Source organism: Brienomyrus brachyistius, unplaced genomic scaffold, assembly GCF_023856365.1.
Source record: "Brienomyrus brachyistius isolate T26 unplaced genomic scaffold, BBRACH_0.4 scaffold33, whole genome shotgun sequence".
NCBI classification, from domain to species: Eukaryota; Metazoa; Chordata; class Actinopteri; order Osteoglossiformes; family Mormyridae; genus Brienomyrus; species Brienomyrus brachyistius.
Genome location: NW_026042308.1, coordinates 3,399,143 through 3,417,251, shown reverse-complemented (window position 1 = coordinate 3,417,251; position 18,109 = coordinate 3,399,143). Strand labels below are relative to the sequence as shown.

General features: G+C 47.3%; 1 protein-coding gene across 1 annotated transcript in view; it reads left to right on the top strand.

Annotated features, from left to right (window-relative positions):
* The window catches only part of LOC125721417 (NLR family CARD domain-containing protein 3-like), a 39,635-nt gene extending 22,094 nt beyond the window's left edge, over positions 1-17,541 (top strand). The window contains exons 11-15 of the mRNA XM_048997312.1: positions 7,918-11,242; positions 11,305-13,304; positions 14,264-14,437; positions 14,552-14,598; positions 16,225-17,541. Coding sequence (XP_048853269.1) covers positions 7,918-7,945 — 28 coding nt within the window. The 3' untranslated portion in view covers positions 7,946-11,242; positions 11,305-13,304; positions 14,264-14,437; positions 14,552-14,598; positions 16,225-17,541. The remainder of the gene's footprint in view (positions 1-7,917; positions 11,243-11,304; positions 13,305-14,263; positions 14,438-14,551; positions 14,599-16,224) is intronic.
* The last annotated feature ends 568 nt before the right edge of the window (positions 17,542-18,109 follow it).

The window sequence follows — 18,109 nt, the reverse complement described above, 5'->3', positions numbered from 1 at the left end:
AATGTCACAGTGGGCCTGCGTTCATAGTGGGGTACCGCAGGGTTCAATTTTAGGACCACTATTGTTCCTATTTTACATTAATGATATTGACACCAATACATACAGTAAACAAGTTAAATTTGCAGACAACACCAAGGTGGATGATGTAGCAAATGCTGATCTAGCAGTGGAGAGGCTACAACGGGATCTTGATTTAATTAGCGACTGGGCTGATACCTTGCAGATCAAATTTAATGTAGATAAATGTAAGGTAATCCATGCAGGGAGCAGAAATATAAAGTACAGATTTTTTATGGGTTCCTCTGAAATAAAGGTAGCTGATTATGAGAAAGACCTCGGTGTGAATGTTGATGCTTCCATGTCCCACTCTCGCCAGTGTGGGGAAGCAATTAAAAAGGCCAATAGGATGTTGGGTTACATCTCTAGGTGTGTGGAGTTTAATTTAAATGAAGTGATGCTAAGATTATACAATTCCTTGGTAAGACCCCACCTTGAATATTGTTTTAATGTGAGAGGGGGATATAGGGATGTCGAAGGAACAATCAGGTTCGCTTTGGTCCGTTCAGAAATATTTCTTAAAATATACACAAAATTATGATATATTTCATAAGCATTGATAGGTAATCGGGGGCAGCATGGTGGTGCAGTGGTTAGCACTGTTACCTCACACCTCTGGGACCCGGGTTCGAGTCTCCGCCTGGGTCACATGTGTATGGAGATTGCATGTTCTCCCCATGTCGTCGTGGGGTTTCCTCCGGGTACTCCGGTTTCCCCCCACAGTCCAAAAACATGCTGAGGCTAATTGGACTTGCTAAATTGCCCATAGGAATGCGTGTGTGAGTGCATGGTGTGTGAGTGTGCCCTGCGATGGGCTGGCCCCCCATCCTGGGTTGTTCCCTGCCTCGTGCCCATTGCTTCCGGGATAGGCTCCGGACCCCCCGTAACCCAGTAGGATAAGTGGTTTGGAAAATGGATGGATGATAGGTAATCCCACTAATTAATAAAATGAAAAAGTAGCCACAAGCCATCTACACTCGGACGTGCTATTATCACCCACCTTCACACACGGACTGGGGAGCCCCTTTCAGTCCTGGCAGGAGACCAACACATAATTCCTGAGAAGTTCCGGGCGATGCGCGCTCTATCCCACGGCTGATCTCCGGTCAGTGCTGAGCTCTCCCCCTTCCTTTATGCTAAATCTGGAGCGGTACGCGTGCGGGGAGGGGGCGAGCTGGCCAGGCTCACCCCCTTCCTCAGGGAATATGCTGTTTATTCTCCAATTCCTGTCCAGGTGAGGCTGTTTTGCGCTTGCGGTTATGAAGCATTTTGGGCAAGGCTTTCCCTTTTCCCCTGGGAGAGAAAAGATAAGCCTCCCTTTCCGCTGGGAAAGGCAAGATAGGTGTTCTAGCTCTTTCTGTGAGAAACAAGTTATATAAGTGATCAGTGAAAAAACATGTTTGTGCAGTTCACCTGTGGCACAACAATACTGTGGGTGAATCACGGTGGACGATGTATTTGAATCCCGGGGTGTTTAGTCCAAACACGATCAGAATCAATCCATACCTCAATCCCCTCATAGGTATGTCTGCTAGGTGGAGTTGGAGGTGCAGTATAATCCCATTATAACGAACTCGCTTATAACGGAATATCATCTGTAACAGACAAGGTCCGCTGGCCGTGCGCCTTTAAGAACCTGCAGAAAAAGCATCGCATATAGCGGACTCACATACAATGGAATTTCGCTTATAACGGACAAACAGTTTGGTCCCATTTGTCATTTGCCATTTGTCTGCGGCAGGATACATGTATGTGAGAGTGTCTGGCAGGGTATGTGTGTTTGAGAGTGTCAGTGACCGGGTACGCGTGTGTGTGAGTGTCTGGCAGGGTATGTGTGTTTGAGAGTGTCTGTGACAGGGTACGTGTGTGTGAGAGTGTCTGTGGCAGGGTATGTGTGTGTGAGAGTGTCTGGCAGGGTATGTGTGTGTGAGAGTGTCTGTGACAGGGTACGTGTGTGTGAGAGTGTCTGTGGCAGGGTATGTGTGTGTGAGAGTGTCTGGCAGGGTATGTGTGTGTGAGAGTGTCTGTGGCAGGGTACGCATGTGTGAGAGTGTCTGTGGCAGGGTACGTGTGTGAGAGTGTCTGTGGCAGGGTATGTGTGTGTGAGAGTGTCTGGCAGGGTATGTGTGTGTGAGAGTGTCTGGCAGGGTATGTGTGTGAGAGTGTCTGTGACAGGGTACATGTGTATGAGAGTGTCTGTGGCAGGGTACATGTGTATGAGAGTGTCTGTGGCAGGGTACATGTGTATGAGAGTGTCTGTGGCAGGGTACGTGTGTGTGAGAGTGTCTGTGGCAGGGTATGTGTGTGTGAGAGTGTCTGGCAGGGTACGTGTGTGTGAGAGTGTCTGGCAGGGTACATGTGTATGAGAGTGTCTGGCAGGGTACGTGTGTGTGAGAGTGTCTGGCAGGGTATGTGTGTGTGAGAGTGTCTGTGACACGGTACGCGTGTGTGAGAGTGTCTGTGACAGGGTACGTGTGTGTGAGAGTGTCTGCGGCAGGATACGTGTGTGTGAGAGTGTCTGTGGCAGGGTACACGTGTCTGAGAGTGTCTGTGGCAGGGTACGTGTGTCTGAGAGTGTCTGCGGCAGGATACGCGTGTGAGAGAGTGTCTGTGGCAGGGTACACGTGTCTGAGAGTGTCTGCGGCAGGGTACGTGTGTGTGAGAGTGTCTGTGGCAGGGTACGTGTGTGTGAGAGTGTCTGTGGCAGGGTACGTGTGTGTGAGAGTGTCTGTGACAGGGTACGTGTGTGTGAGAGTGTCTGTGGCAGGGTACGTGTGTGTGAGAGTTTCTGTGACAGAGTACGCGTGTGTGAGAGTGTCTGTGGCAGGATACGTGTGTGTGAGAGTGTCTGTGACAGAGTACGCGTGTGTGAGAGTGTCTGTGGCAGGATACGTGTGTGTGAGAGTGTCTGCGGCAGGGTACGTGTGTGTGAGAGTGTCTGCGGCAGGGTACGTGTGTGTGAGAGTGTCTGTGGCAGGGTACGTGTGTGTGAGAGTGTCTGCGGCAGGGTACGTGTGTGTGAGAGTGTCTGCGGCAGGATACGTGTGTGTGAGAGTGTCTGTGGCAGGGTACGCGTGTATGAGAGTGTCTGCGGCAGGGTACGTGTGTGTGAGAGTGTCTGCGGCAGGATACGTGTGTGTGAGAGTGTCTGCAGCAGGATACGTGTGTGTGAGAGTGTCTGAGGCAGGGTACGTGTGTGCGAGAGTGTCTGTGGTAGGTTACGCGTGTATGAGAGTGTCTGCAGCAGGGTACGTGTGTGTGAGAGTGTCTGCGGCAGGATACGTGTGTGTGAGAGTGTCTGTGACAGAGTACGTTTGTGTGAGAGTGTCTGCGGCAGGATACGTGTCTATGAGAGTGTCTGCGGCAGGATATGTGTGTGAGTGTCTGTGACAGTGTACGCGTGTGTGAGAGTGTCTGTGGCAGGGTACGTGTGTGTGAGAGTGTCTGTGGCTAGGTACGTGTGTGTGAGAGTGTCTGTGACTGGGTATGTGTGTGTGAGAGTGTCTGCGGCAGGATACGCGTCTATGAGAGTGTCTGCGGCAGGATATGTGTGTGAGTGTCTGTGACAGTGTACGCGTGTGTGAGAGTGTCTGTGGCAGGGTACGTGTGTGTGAGCCTGTCTGTGGCAGGGTATGTGTGTGTTAGTGTGTCTGTGGAAGGGTACGTGTGTGCGAGAGTGTCTGCGGCAGGATACGTGTGTGCGAGAGTGTCTGTGGCAGGGTACGTATGTGTGAGAGTGTCTGAGACAGGGTACGTGTGTGTGAGAGTGTCTGCGGTAGGATACGTGTGTGTGAGAGTGTCTGTGGCAGGGTACGCGTGTGTGAGAGTGTCTGTGGCAGGCTACGCGTGTGTGAGAGTGTCTGTGACAGGGTACGCGTGTGTGAGAGTGTCTGTGACAGGGTACGCGTGTGTGAGTGTCTGCGATAGGATACGTGTGTGTGAGAGTGTCTGCGGCAGGATACGTGTGTGTGAGAGTGTCTGCGGCAGGGTACGTGTGTGTGAGAGTGTCTGCGGCAGGATACGTGTGTGTGAGAGTGTCTGTGGCAGGATACGCGTGTGTGAGAGTGTCTGTGGCAGGCTACGCGTGTGTGAGAGTGTCTGTGACAGGGTACGCGTGTGTGAGAGTGTATGAGGCAGGGTACGCGTGTGTGAGAGTGTCTGCGACAGGGTACGCGTGTGTGAGTGTCTGCGATAGGATACGTGTGTGTGAGAGTGTCTGTGACAGGGTACGTGTGTGTGAGAGTGTCTGTGGCAGGATACGTGTGTGTGAGAGTGTCTGTGGCAGGGTACGTGTGTGTGAGAGTGTCTGAGGCAGGGTACGTGTGTGTGAGAGTGTCTGAGGCAGGTTACGTGTGTGTGAGAGTGTCTGTGGCAGGATACGTGTGTGTGAGAGTGTCTGTGGCAGGGTACGTGTGTGTGAGAGTGATTGCGGCAGGGTACGTGTGTGTGAGAGTGTCTGCGGCAGGATACGTGTGTGTGAGAGTGTCTGCGGCAGGATACGTGGGTGTGAGAGTGTCTGAGGCAGGGTACGTGTGTGTGAGAGTGTCTGTGACAGGGTACGTGTGTGTGAGAGTGTCTGTGGCAGGGTACGTGTGTGTGAGCGTGTCTGTGGCAGGGTACGTGTGTGTTAGTGTGTCTGTGGAAGGGTACGTGTGTGCGAGAGTGTCTGCGGCAGGATACGTGTGTGCGAGAGTGTCTGTGGCAGGGTACGTGTGTGTGAGAGTGTCTGTGACAGGGTACGTGTGTGTGAGAGTGTCTGAGGCAGGGTACGTGTGTGCGAGAGTGTCTGTGGTAGGTTACGCGTGTATGAGAGTGTCTGCAGCAGGGTACGTGTGTGTGAGAGTGTCTGCGGCAGGGTACGTGTGTGTGAGAGTGTCTGTGACAGAGTACGTGTGTGTGAGAGTGTCTGCGGCAGGATACGTGTCTATGAGAGTGTCTGCGGCAGGATATGTGTGTGAGTGTCTGTGACAGTGTACGCGTGTGTGAGAGTGTCTGTGGCAGGGTACGTGTGTGTGAGAGTGTCTGTGGCTAGGTACGTGTGTGTGAGAGTGTCTGTGACTGGGTATGTGTGTGTGAGAGTGTCTGCGGCAGGATATGTGTGTGAGTGTCTGTGACAGTGTACGCATGTGTGAGAGTGTCTGTGGCAGGGTACGTGTGTGTGAGCCTGTCTGTGGCAGGGTATGTGTGTGTTAGTGTGTCTGTGGAAGGCTACGTGTGTGCGAGAGTGTCTGCGGCAGGATACGTGTGTGCGAGAGTGTCTGTGGCAGGGTACGTATGTGTGAGAGTGTCTGAGACAGGGTACGTGTGTGTGAGAGTGTCTGTGGCAGGGTACGTGTGTGTGAGAGTGTCTGAGGCAGGGTACGTGTGTGTGAGAGTGTCTGAGGCAGGTTACGTGTGTGTGAGAGTGTCTGTGGCAGGATACGTGTGTGTGAGAGTGTCTGTGGCAGGGTACGTGTGTGTGAGAGTGTCTGTGACAGGGTACGCGTGTGTGAGTGTCTGCGATAGGATACGTGTGTGTGAGAGTGTCTGTGACAGGGTACGTGTGTGTGAGAGTGTCTGTGGCAGGATACGTGTGTGAGAGTGTCTGCGGCAGGATACGTGTGTGAGAGTGTCTGCGGCAGGGTACGTGTGTGTGAGTGTCTGCGGCAGGGTACGTGTGTGTGAGAGTGTCTGCGGCAGGATACGTGTGTGTGAGAGTGTCTGAGGCAGGGTACGTGTGTGTGAGAGTGTCTGTGACAGGGTACGTGTGTGTGATAGTGTCTGTGGCAGGGTACGTGTGTGTGAGAGTGTCTGTGGCAGGATACGTGTGTGTGAGAGTGTCTGTGGCAGGGTACGTGTGTGTGAGAGTGTCTGTGACAGAGTACGCGTGTGTGAGAGTGTCTGCGGCAGGATACGTGTGTGTGAGAGTGTCTGCGGCAGGGTACGTGTGTGTGAGAGTGTCTGCGGCAGGGTACGTGTGTGTGAGAGTGTCTGCGGCAGGGTACGTGTGTGTGAGAGTGTCTGCGGCAGGATACGTGTGTGTGAGAGTGTCCGTGACAGAGTACGTGTGTGTGAGAGTGTCTGAGGCAGGGTACGTGTGTGCGAGAGTGTCTGTGGTAGGTTACGCGTGTATGAGAGTGTCTGCAGCAGGGTACGTGTGTGTGAGAGTGTCTGCGGCAGGGTACGTGTGTGTGAGAGTGTCTGTGACAGAGTACGTGTGTGTGAGAGTGTCTGCGGCAGGATACGTGTCTATGAGAGTGTCTGCGGCAGGATATGTGTGTGAGTGTCTGTGACAGTGTACGCGTGTGTGAGAGTGTCTGTGGCAGGGTACGTGTGTGTGAGAGTGTCTGTGGCTAGGTACGTGTGTGTGAGAGTGTCTGTGACTGGGTATGTGTGTGTGAGAGTGTCTGCGGCAGGATACGCGTCTATCAGAGTGTCTGCGGCAGGATATGTGTGTGAGTGTCTGTGACAGTGTACGCGTGTGTGAGAGTGTCTGTGGCAGGGTACGTGTGTGTGAGCCTGTCTGTGGCAGGGTATGTGTGTGTTAGTGTGTCTGTGGAAGGGTACGTGTGTGCGAGAGTGTCTGCGGCAGGATACGTGTGTGCGAGAGTGTCTGTGGCAGGGTACGTATGTGTGAGAGTGTCTGCGGTAGGATACGTGTGTGTGAGAGTGTCTGCGGCAGGGTACGTGTGTGTGAGAGTGTCTGCGGTAGGATACGTGTGTGTGAGAGTGTCTGTGGCAGGGTACGCGTGTGTGAGAGTGTCTGTGGCAGGCTACGCGTGTGTGAGAGTGTCTGTGACAGGGTACGCGTGTGTGAGAGTGTCTGAGGCAGGGTACGCGTGTGTGAGAGTGTCTGTGACAGGGTACGCGTGTGTGAGTGTCTGCGATAGGATACTTTGTGTGAGAGTGTCTGTGACAGGGTACGTGTGTGTGAGAGTGTCTGTGGCAGGATACGTGTGTGTGAGAGTGTCTGTGGCAGGGTACGTGTGTGTGAGAGTGTCTGTGACAGGGTACGTGTGTGTGACAGTGTCTGTGGCAGGGTACGCGTGTGTGAGATTGTCTGTGACAGTGTATGTGTCTGTGAGAGTGTCTGTGACAGTGTATCTGTCTGTGAGAGTGTCTGCGACACCCCACCCCCAGTGCACTAGGTGACCTGCCCCACCCAGAGGCACAGGTGAAAAGAACCACTACCCCAAAGTAGAGGCTAGTTGAAGTGGCAGGAATGGGGGGGCGAATGAAGTCAGTATTTAATGTGAGGAGTCGTAGAGGGGAGAGGAAAAGAAAAGGAGATAAATGCGAAAAAGTAAAAAACGAAGGATTCTATTTATATATGATGATTGTGGATGATTGGAGCCGTAATTGTCAAAAAGAAATTAGTAAATAAAAAATTATCACACATATACACTCCTCAAAAAAATTAAAGGAACACTTTGAAAACACATCAGATATCAATGGGGGAAAAAAAATCATGCTGGATATCTATACTGATGTAGACTGGGTAATGTGTTAGGAATGAAAGGATGCCACATCGTTTGATGGAAATGAAATTATCAACCTACAGAGGGCTGAATTCAAAGACACCCTGAAAATCAAAGTGAAAAATGATGTGGCAGACTAGTCCATTTTGTTGAAATTTCATTACAGTAACAGTATCATACTCAGTAGTTTGTATGGCCCCCACATGGTTGTATGCATGCCTGACAATGTCGGGGCATCGTCCTAATGAGACCATGGATGATGTCCTGGAGGATCTCCTCTCACATCTGGACCAGGGTATCACTGAGCTTCTGGACAGTCTGAGGTGCAACCTGGTGGCATCGAGTGGACGAAACATAATGTCCGTGGGGGGCAGTCAATGGTATCAATTCCTTCATCCTCCAGGAACTGCCTACATGCTCTTGCCACATGAGGCCGGGCATTGTCGTGCACCAGGAGGAACCCAGGACCCACCGCACCAGCATAGGGTCTGACAATGGGTTCAAGGATTTGAACCTCCATGCCCTTGAGATTGTGCTGGGAGACACAGCAAACCTTCTGGCAATGGCACGTACTGATGCGCCATCCTGGAGGAGTTGGACTACCTGTGCAACCTCTGTAGGGTCCAGGTATCGCCTCATGCTACCAGTAGTGACACTGACCGTCGCCAAATGCAAAACTAGTGAAAACACTGTCAGAAAAGATGAGGAGGGAAAAATGCCAGTGGCCCCCACCTGTTAAACCATTCCTGGTTTGGGGGTCGTCTCATTGTTGCCCCTCTAGTTCACCTGTTGATAATTTCATTAACACTAAAGCGGCTGAAACTGATTAACAACCCCCTCCGCTACTTAACTGACCTGATCAATATCCCAGAACTTTAATAGACTTGATGCTACACATATTAAAAAGTGTTCCTTCAATTTTTTTGAGCAGTGTATATTAATACATAGATGTGAATGTCCATACATACACAGACACACTTTCATACATATCTGTAATGACTGAAACATACAATACATGAATCAAACAGTAATAATAATAATTAATAAAAATAACTGCAAAAAAGTAAGGGGGCGGTGGGCGTTGAGGTAGCTTTTATTCACAAAATAGTTTGCTGCAAACATACATCCATCCATCCATTTTCCAAACCGCTTATCCTACTGGGTCGCTGGGGGTCCGGAGCCTATCCCGGAAGCAATAGGCAAAAGGTAGGGAACAACCCAGCATGGGGGGCCAACCCATCGCAGGGCACATTCACATACCAGTCGGGCAATTTAGCAACTCCAATTAGCCTCAGCATGTTTTTGGACTGTGGGGAAAACCGGAGTACCCGGAGGAAACCCCACGACGACATGGGGAGAACATGCAAACGCCACACACATGTGACCCAGGTGGAGACTTGAACCCGGGTCCCAGAGGTGTTAGGCAATAGTGCTAACCACTGCACCACCTTGCCGCCCCCAGCAAACATACAAACAACCAGAATTCTAGAAAAGTACTTTATATTTGAATGAAATAACAAATAAAACACTTTCAAATCACATGAGCCTATATTTTATTCACAACAGAACATAGATGATATTACAAATGTTCAAAGGCCGAAGACCTGTATTGGATGCCCGTGGTCTTCGGGCCCTCAGACGACTCTACATCACTCATCGGCATGATTGTGTCAGTGACATTACTAAATGGGCCCAGGAATACTTCCAGAAAGCACAGTCGGTAAACACAATCCGCCGTGCCATCTGCAGATGCCAGCTAAAGCTCTATCATGCAAAAAGGAAGCCATATCTGAACATGGTCCAGAAGCGCCGTCGTGTCCTGTGGGCCAAGACTCATTTGAAATGGACTGTTTCAAAGAGGGAAAGTGTTCTATGGTCAGACGAGTCCAAATGTGACATTCTTGTTGGTAATGAAGGGCGCCGTGTCCTCCGGGCTAAAGAGGAGGGAGACCTTCCAGCGTGTTATCAGCGTTCAGTTCAAAAGCCAGCATCTCTGATGGTATGGGGGTGCATAAGTGCATACGGTATGGGCAGCTTGCATGTTTTGGAAGGAACTATGAATGCTGAAAGTTATATAAAGGTTTTAGAGCAACACATGCTCCCCTCCAGAGGATGTCTGTTTGAGGGAAGGCCTTGTGTATTTCAGCAGGACAATGCAAAACCACATACTGCAGCTATTACAAGCACATGGCTTCGTCGGAGAAGAGCCCGGGTGCTGAATTGGCCTGTCTGCAGTCCAGATCTTTCACCTATAGAGAACATACAGTAATTACCTGTGACACCCATGGTGCACTGTGAGCAGGTATACAGGCCCACAGAGCATGCAGATAATTATCTGTGACACCCATGGTGCACTGTGAGCAGGTATACAGGCCCACAGAGCATGCAGATAATTATCTGTGACACCCATGGTGCACTGTGAGCAGGTATACAGGCCCACAGAGCATGCAGATAATTATCTGTGACACCCATGGTGCACTGTGAGCAGGTATACAGGCCCACAGAGCATGCAGATAATTATCTGTGACACTCATTGTACACTGTGAGGAGGTATACAGGCCCACAGAGCATGCAGATAATTATCTGTGACACCCATGGTGCACTGTGAGCAGGTATACAGGCCAACAGAGCATGCAGATAATTATCTGTGACACCCATGGTGCACTGTGCGCAGGTATACAGGCCCACAGAGCATGCAGATAATTATCTGTGACACCCATGGTGCACTGTGAGCTGGTATACAGGCCAACAGAGCATGCAGATAATTACCTGTGACACCCATGGTGCACTGTGAGCAGGTATACAGGCCAACAGAGCATGCAGATAATTATCTGTGACACCCATGGTGCACTGTGAGCAGGTATACAGGCCAACAGAGCATGCAGATAATTACCTGTGACACCCATGGTGCACTGTGAGCTGGTATACAGGCCAACAGAGCATGCAGATAATTACCTGTGACACCCATGGTGCACTGTGAGCAGGTATACAGGCCAACAGAGCATGCAGATAATTATCTGTGACACCCATGGTGCACTGTGAGCAGGTATACAGGCCAACAGAGCATGCAGATAATTATCTGTGACACCCATGGTGCACTGTGAGCAGGTATACAGGCCAACAGAGCATGCAGATAATTACCTGTGACACCCATGGTGCACTGTGAGCAGGTATACAGGCCAACAGAGCATGCAGATAATTATCTGTGACACCCATGGTGCACTGTAAGCAGGTATACAGGCCAACAGAGCATGCAGATAATTACCTGTGACACCCATGGTGCACTGTGAGCTGGTATACAGTCCCACAGAGCATACAGATAATTATCTGTGACACCCATGGTGCACTGTGAGCAGGTATACAGGCCAACAGAGCATGCAGATAATTACCTGTGACACCCATGGTGCACTGTGAGCAGGTATACAGGCCAACAGAGCATGCAGATAATTATCTGTGACACCCATGGTGCACTGTGAGCAGGTATACAGGCCAACAGAGCATGCAGATAATTATCTGTGACACCCATGGTGCACTGTGAGCAGGTATACAGGCCAACAGAGCATGCAGATAATTATCTGTGACACCCATTGTACACTGTGAGCAGGTATACAGGCCAACAGAGCATGCAGATAATTACCTGTGACACCCATGGTGCACTGTGAGCAGGTATACAGGCCAACAGAGCATGCAGATAATTATCTGTGACACCCATGGTGCACTGTGAGCAGGTATACAGGCCAACAGAGCATGCAGCTAATTATCTGTGACACCCATGGTGCACTGTGAGCAGGTATACAGGCCAACAGAGCATGCAGATAATTACCTGTGACACCCATGGTGCACTGTGAGCAGGTATACAGGCCAACAGAGCATGCAGATAATTACCTGTGACACCCATGGTGCACTGTGAGCAGGTATACAGGCCCACAGAGCATGAAGATAATTATCTATGGCACCCATAGTGCACTGTGAGCAGGTATACAGGCCAACAGAGCATGCAGATAATTATCTGTGACACCCATGGTGCACTGTGAGCAGGTATACAGGCCAACAGAGCATGCAGATAATTACCTGTGACACCCATGGTGCACTGTGAGCAGGTATACAGGCCCACAGAGCATGCAGATAATTATCTGTGACACCCATGGTGCACTGTGAGCAGGTATACAGGCCAACAGAGCATGCAGATAATTATCTGTGACACCCATGGTGCACTGTGAGCAGGTATACAGGCCAACAGAGCATGCAGATAATTATCTGTGACACCCATGGTGCACTGTGAGCTGGTATACAGTCCCACAGAGCATGCAGATAATTATCTGTGACACCTATAGTGCACTGTGAACAGGTATACAGGCCAACAGAGCATGCAGATAATTATCTGTGACACCCATGGTGCACTGTGAGCAGGTATACAGGCCCACAGAGTATGCAGATAATTATCTGTGACACCCCTTGTACACTGTGAGCAGGTATCAGTACTGACTACTTTTTATATTGAGTCACATGTTTTATGTGAATTACTTTGTACTGAACTGAAGGCCAGTATTTGTCACTGTGAATATGTTGTTGCAGATGTCCATCCAGAAATCAGAGCTGGGGGAAAAGATAAGGTCCTTATTCCAATTAATTTTTGGTACAAATATCAATGTCTCTGTCGCAGATTGTGGATTATATATTCTAGAGGTTTCTTTTTATTTTTAAGTTGCAGAATGTTGGCTCATCTGAGGAGGATTCAGTGTATTATGTGTGAGGTTCGTTTTGGTTTTGATGCTGGATTCAGTTAGTAAATATTAGAAAAATTGCTTATTCTCAACTCGTATTTATGGATTAAGTCTTCGAATGTCATGAAATGACTGTTACTGAAAAGGAGGTGGAGATGTGTAATCCCTTTCTGTCCCCGTGAGTGATAGTGAATAGTGATATTGTGAAGTAGGAAGTCCAGATTATTCCAGATTGGCGTGTATTTACAGGGTATGAGAGTACAGTTAGTGATTTTAATGGCTTTCCACTGGGCTGTCAGTGCTGTGGAAATGGCAGCACTGTGTTGTTAAAGCAATTTTGTTTCTTTAATGAAATTTTGAGTAAGTCTGCATGTCTGAGATTTTTACAGTACAGCTGCTCCTGCTGTAACCATGAGCTGCTGTTACTGCTGTAGTGTGACCATTTAGTTAAGTCTTGCAGTTGATTTGCTAAGTAATAATTAAGAAAAATGAGCTTGTAATCCAACTTGAGATTTACATTTCTGTAATGTGGAATGTTTGATTTTGAGTTTTTGTTTTTCCAGCAAAAATGTGACATTAATGAGTTTGAAAGAATTTTTCTGAATTTATTCTGGACGAGTAATTTTATTTTTATTGATTTAAGTGGGAGACTCATCTATTGTTTTGAATAAGGGGGTGTAGTTGAGGGTAACCAAGTCAGACAGCCTGTGGGAGATGTAGATACCCAAGTACCGGATATTTCCAGTGTGAAATGGACCATCCTGATCGGCTGAATCCCAGGCATCTTCAGACAGTGAGAATATTATGGGTTTTTTTCCAGTTTATTGTGTAGTTTGATAGATTTGAAAAGGTATTAATAAAATTAAAATGTCATATTTTGAGGGTTTCATAAAAACAGCAAGATATCATCTGCATAGAGAATAATTTTGGGTTGACTTATTAGTATGAATTCCATTTATTTCACTGTTCTGTCGTATTGCTGCCACAATTGTTTCTATGAAGATGGCAAACAGTGAAGGAGAGAGTGGGCATGCAGGCCGTCTTCCCCGTCGGAGTGTGAATGCAGGTGATGTCATCCCATCTGTGACACTGTAGCTTTGGCTGAGCTGTACAGTATTTTAACCCAGTGGGTGAACGATTCTCCGAAGCCAAATCTATGCAATGTATTAAAGAGGAATGTCCACCTGACTGTCAGATGCAGTTTCTGCATCTAATGATGTAATCATGGTTTTAGTATGGGTATGCTGAGCAGTCTAGACTAAATTAAATAATCTATAGATGTTGTCCGAGGCATGTCTTGTCTTGATGAAATCTGTCTGATCAGGATGGATTATAGTAGGAATGACTGTCTGTAACTGAGTGGCGAGAGCTTTTGTAATGATTTTCAAGTTATTCATGAATGAGAGTGCCGGGTAACTGGAGGGTTGTGTTGGGTCTTTATCAGGTTTCAATAACACTGTAATGGCCGGTAACTGGAGGGCTGTGTTTGGTCTTTATCAGGTTTCAATAACACTGTAATGGCCTATAGATTTCTGCAGGGTAACCATCCGGTCTGGCGATTGGTTGTTAGGCATTTGGTTGAGGACCTTATGGAGTTCTTCTGATGTTAATGGTGCATCAAGCAGAGGTGGAGATTTCAGGTCCAGGGAGTACAAATCCAGACCAAGATTTTGTTTCAACAAACCAGTTGAGTCTCTGTGACTGTGACTCTTTATATTCATCTGGTTGGTTGAAACAAAATCTTGGTCTGGATTTGTACTCTCTGGACCTGAAATCTCCACCTCTGGCATCAAGGGCATCTGCTGTTTCATTGGTTAATATGGGTAAGTCTAGATTATTTTTAAATGATTCTATATCGACTGGATCTGGTTCTGAGAAGTATAGGTTCTTATAAAATGTTCAAAAGATGTTAATTTTGTGTGATTATTGAAATATTTATTAGAGGAGTCACTTTTGCTTAAAAGTAATGCTTGTAATGGTCAGGTGATCTTATTTATTGTGGATTTTTTTCCCATGTTTCTGCAGACTGTCAGGCTGTAGAGTCACAGAAGAAGGCTGTTCTTCCCTGGCTTCAGCTCTGAGGTCAAACCCCTCACACCTGAGAGAGCTGGACCTGAGCTACAATCACCCAGGAGACTCAGGAGTGAAGCTGCTCTCTGCTGTACTGGAGGATCCCAGCTGTAAACTGGAGAAGCTGCAGTGAGTACAGAGTGTGTGTCTGACACGCTACAGATACTTATGCATGTATGTGAAGAAGAGGCACCAATAAATAAATGGATACAGCAGTACTATATAATTCTGCTTCTCCTGTAGTGTGGATTACGGTGGAGAGTGCAGGACCAGAGCAGGCTTACAGAAATGTAAGTGTCTTTGCATGTTTTTTATTAATAATACCATGCTATGTTATGGTTGTATTCACACAATTGTTGTGATGAGTGGCTTTTTGCACTGTGTGTAGATGGATTTCCATGTTTGTGTTTAGGTGAGTTTCATGTCATTTTAGACAAACATCCAAACGGGAAACAAAAAATCAAAATTATCACCAAAACACTATCAATTAATTTAATCGGTTTTTAAAATATTTTTTGCAAATGCTTTATTTGCAAAGCTGCTTGTATTATCTTCGTGTTTGTGTGGGAGTGTAGGATGGTTAAATATATTCTGAATTAGTTATACATATTTAATTTCACAAAAAAAGAATCCTTTGCATTTGTTCTTTTTGCGGATGCCGTGAGTGTTTGTGTTTTCTGTGAGAGATTCGTTAGTATTGTCCTAAGGAGGCACCTGTAGGCAGTGAGACCGGACTCTCTCCTCAAGTGCAAAATGTGAATTTGCATTTTTACAGGGTGGTTCTGGAACATTCCTTAAAATTCATGAGAGAATATTACTGATTGGTCACTGAATCACCTAAACCAGAGGAGCCCAAATCCAGTCCTGGAGGGCCAGAGTCCTGCACATTTTTGGGTTTCCCCTCATTTAACACACCTGAATCATCTCCTTGTGCTAATAACCACACAGCTCTTGAGCTGAATTATTTATGGTGGAACAGGGAAAGAGCTGAGCTACACAGGGCACCGGCCCCCCAGGACTGGATTTGGACACCCCTGCTTTAGGTAGAAGAAACAGGCAGCACAAGTCGATGTTAACTGGCCAATGAGGTAGTGCCCCTCTCATAAATATTAATCAGCCAGCCAATCGTGTAGGGCTTCACTCGTGAATATTAAAAAGTTCTGCTGATCCACGGTGCTAAAAGAAATTAGCGCCCAGGACACACTGGATGTGCGGCGGAAAATATCAAATTTCATTTCGGCGCCCATGTTAACAGATTAGAGCGGCCGCGTGCGTGCGCTAGATGCGGGGCTCACGCCTCGCGGCAGCGGCGCAGCATCTACAGTCACGCGCGCGGTAAGCGGTTCTCTATGGAAGCGTATTGCATTCATCTGGGGGAAATTAATTCTGTTTTTCCGAATTAATGAGATAATAATCCCGTTTTTCAGAGCAATATTTTTCTGAATTAATGAAAACCTTCCTGTTTTTTATGATGCACGATCTGTGCCGGAATCATCGTTTATATCAGAATCCAGATCCAAATGTTTATTAAATATCACTTTAAACGTGTAATAATATTACTTAAATATTCTGTTATTGATGGCCATTTTCGAGCCGGATGCGCCGGAATTAGCGGTTTGAAGGAAAGACACTGACTTTAGTATTGATCTCTGGTGCCGTTTTGTGGTAAATATGCTTGTGATGAATATGTCTGATGAATGTCGCTGCTTTGTCATTTTTTAATTAAATTAATTAAGCTGTTAGTTTAGCTCGCGCCCCATTTTGGCGGCTCTTCCCGCCGCCGTCGCGCGCCCTCTTTATGTTTCATAAACTTCAGTTCCCGCTTCGTTAGGGGAAGCTGTGCTGTTTTTATATCGTACAGAAACATAAAGTACAGGCGGCCTGATGGGATTAATAATTCTTCCTCCTGCCTACAGACTCCTGCCAGCTGACGCTGGACCCCAACACTGCAAACAGAGAAGTATCTCTGTCAGGGGGGAACAGGAAGGTGACAGGGGGGGCAGAGCAGCTGCCATATCCTGATCATCCAGAGAGATTTGACAGATGGCCCCAAGTTCTGTGCAGAGAGAGTCTGACTGGTCGCTGTTACTGGGAGGCTGAGTGGGATGGAGTTGCAGTCCTGATAGGAGTCACTTGTAAAGGGATCAGGAGGAAAGGATGGAGTTATGACTGTGGGCTTGGATACAGTGACAAGTCATGGAGTCTGTGGTGTGATACTGACAGATACTCTGTCCTGCACAATAATAAAGAGACTCTCATACCCATAGAGCCCTCAGACTCCCGCAGAGTAGGAGTGTATCTGGACTGGGGGGCTGGTGCTCTGTCCTTCTACAGAGTCTCCTCTGATGGACTGACCCCCCTGCACAGATTCACCTCATTCACTGAGTCCCTCTATCCAGGGTTTTGGGTTTATAGAAACTCCTCAGTGTCACTGTGACGTGTTGCTGGTTCTCCTGCAAAAAGGTAAAATCTCTGCTTTTTAACCTTTATTATCCTTTTTAGTCTGAAATGTACAGAACTGTGCAAAAGTCTTAGGCAGACAAAGAAAATGATGTTTAGATTATCCTCGTGTTGGTGTAAAACTATGATATGATGCCTGTCAAAGTGTGTCAGCTTCGCCATTTCAGAACCAGTGCAGCCATGTATTTTTTGACTTGGCCACTAGCAGACCTCATACAGCTAGTCAATCTCTCACTGACTTTTTAAACCAATATATTTAATTATTTAACTGAGCTGTTGGTGAAATTTGACAAAATCGTGGAACGGCTGAGGTGCCCCTGAGGAGAAGTTTGGGAACTGAAGCGGTGTTCATCTAGCCATCCAACTAGATATCAGTAACTTTTTAGGAAACAGAAGAAATTATTACTAGTTTTTATTGTGTTATTCTTAATTTGCACACGTTCTAATGTTAAATTGTGTTTTTTGTTCTAAGCCAAAGTACACTTGCTACCCATATAAACAGCTTTAAACATTTCTTTGGACTGACTAAGACTTTTACACAGAACTGTGTGTTTGACAAAAGATAAATGCCTGTGTTCAGTGAGCTGAATAAACATGAAAAATATTGTTTTTTATACGTTTTCTCTCTGACTAAAATGTAATTAAATGTAATCCTGATTGGGGGGCGGGGCTATCCCCTTCTCCTGTATATGTACATTTTATATATTATATATTTATGTCTGTTTACTGTATTCCCTCCCTGTACAATGACAATAAAGGCTTTCTGTTCTGTCCTATTAATGTCCTGCTTCAGCGTCACCCAAAGCATAACTGAGTAACATAATGAAACCACAGTCTGATGGATTAAGTTAAATTCACTGTATTACTGCAGCTGAACATAACTGACATAATGACACTCAATCAATGTGTATAATAATCATTTAACTAGAGACATAACAGACTGAAAAAAACTGGAAAATATAATTATGTCCTGGTTCAGTGGATTAAAGTAAATAAAAGTATTATTAATATATTTAAATAAATAAAGAAATTTGATTTGTAAAATAATAAACACCCTTGCCACCCCCACCCCCCAGTAATAGGTCTGGTTGCTCCCCCGTCGGACAGAATGGGCAGATGCCCAGGGTCTCTTAACCCCCCCCCCCCCCCCCACCCCACTGTAAAAGGTCAGATTACTCCCCCGTAGGATAGAAGGGGCAGTTTCCCAGACACCCTTACCCCCCCCCCCCCCACCACCACACTGTAAAAGGTCTTGTTATGCCCCCGTCAGACAGAACGGGCAGGTGCCCAGGCACGCTTGCCACCCCCACCCCACTGCAAAAGGTCTGGTTATGCCCCCGT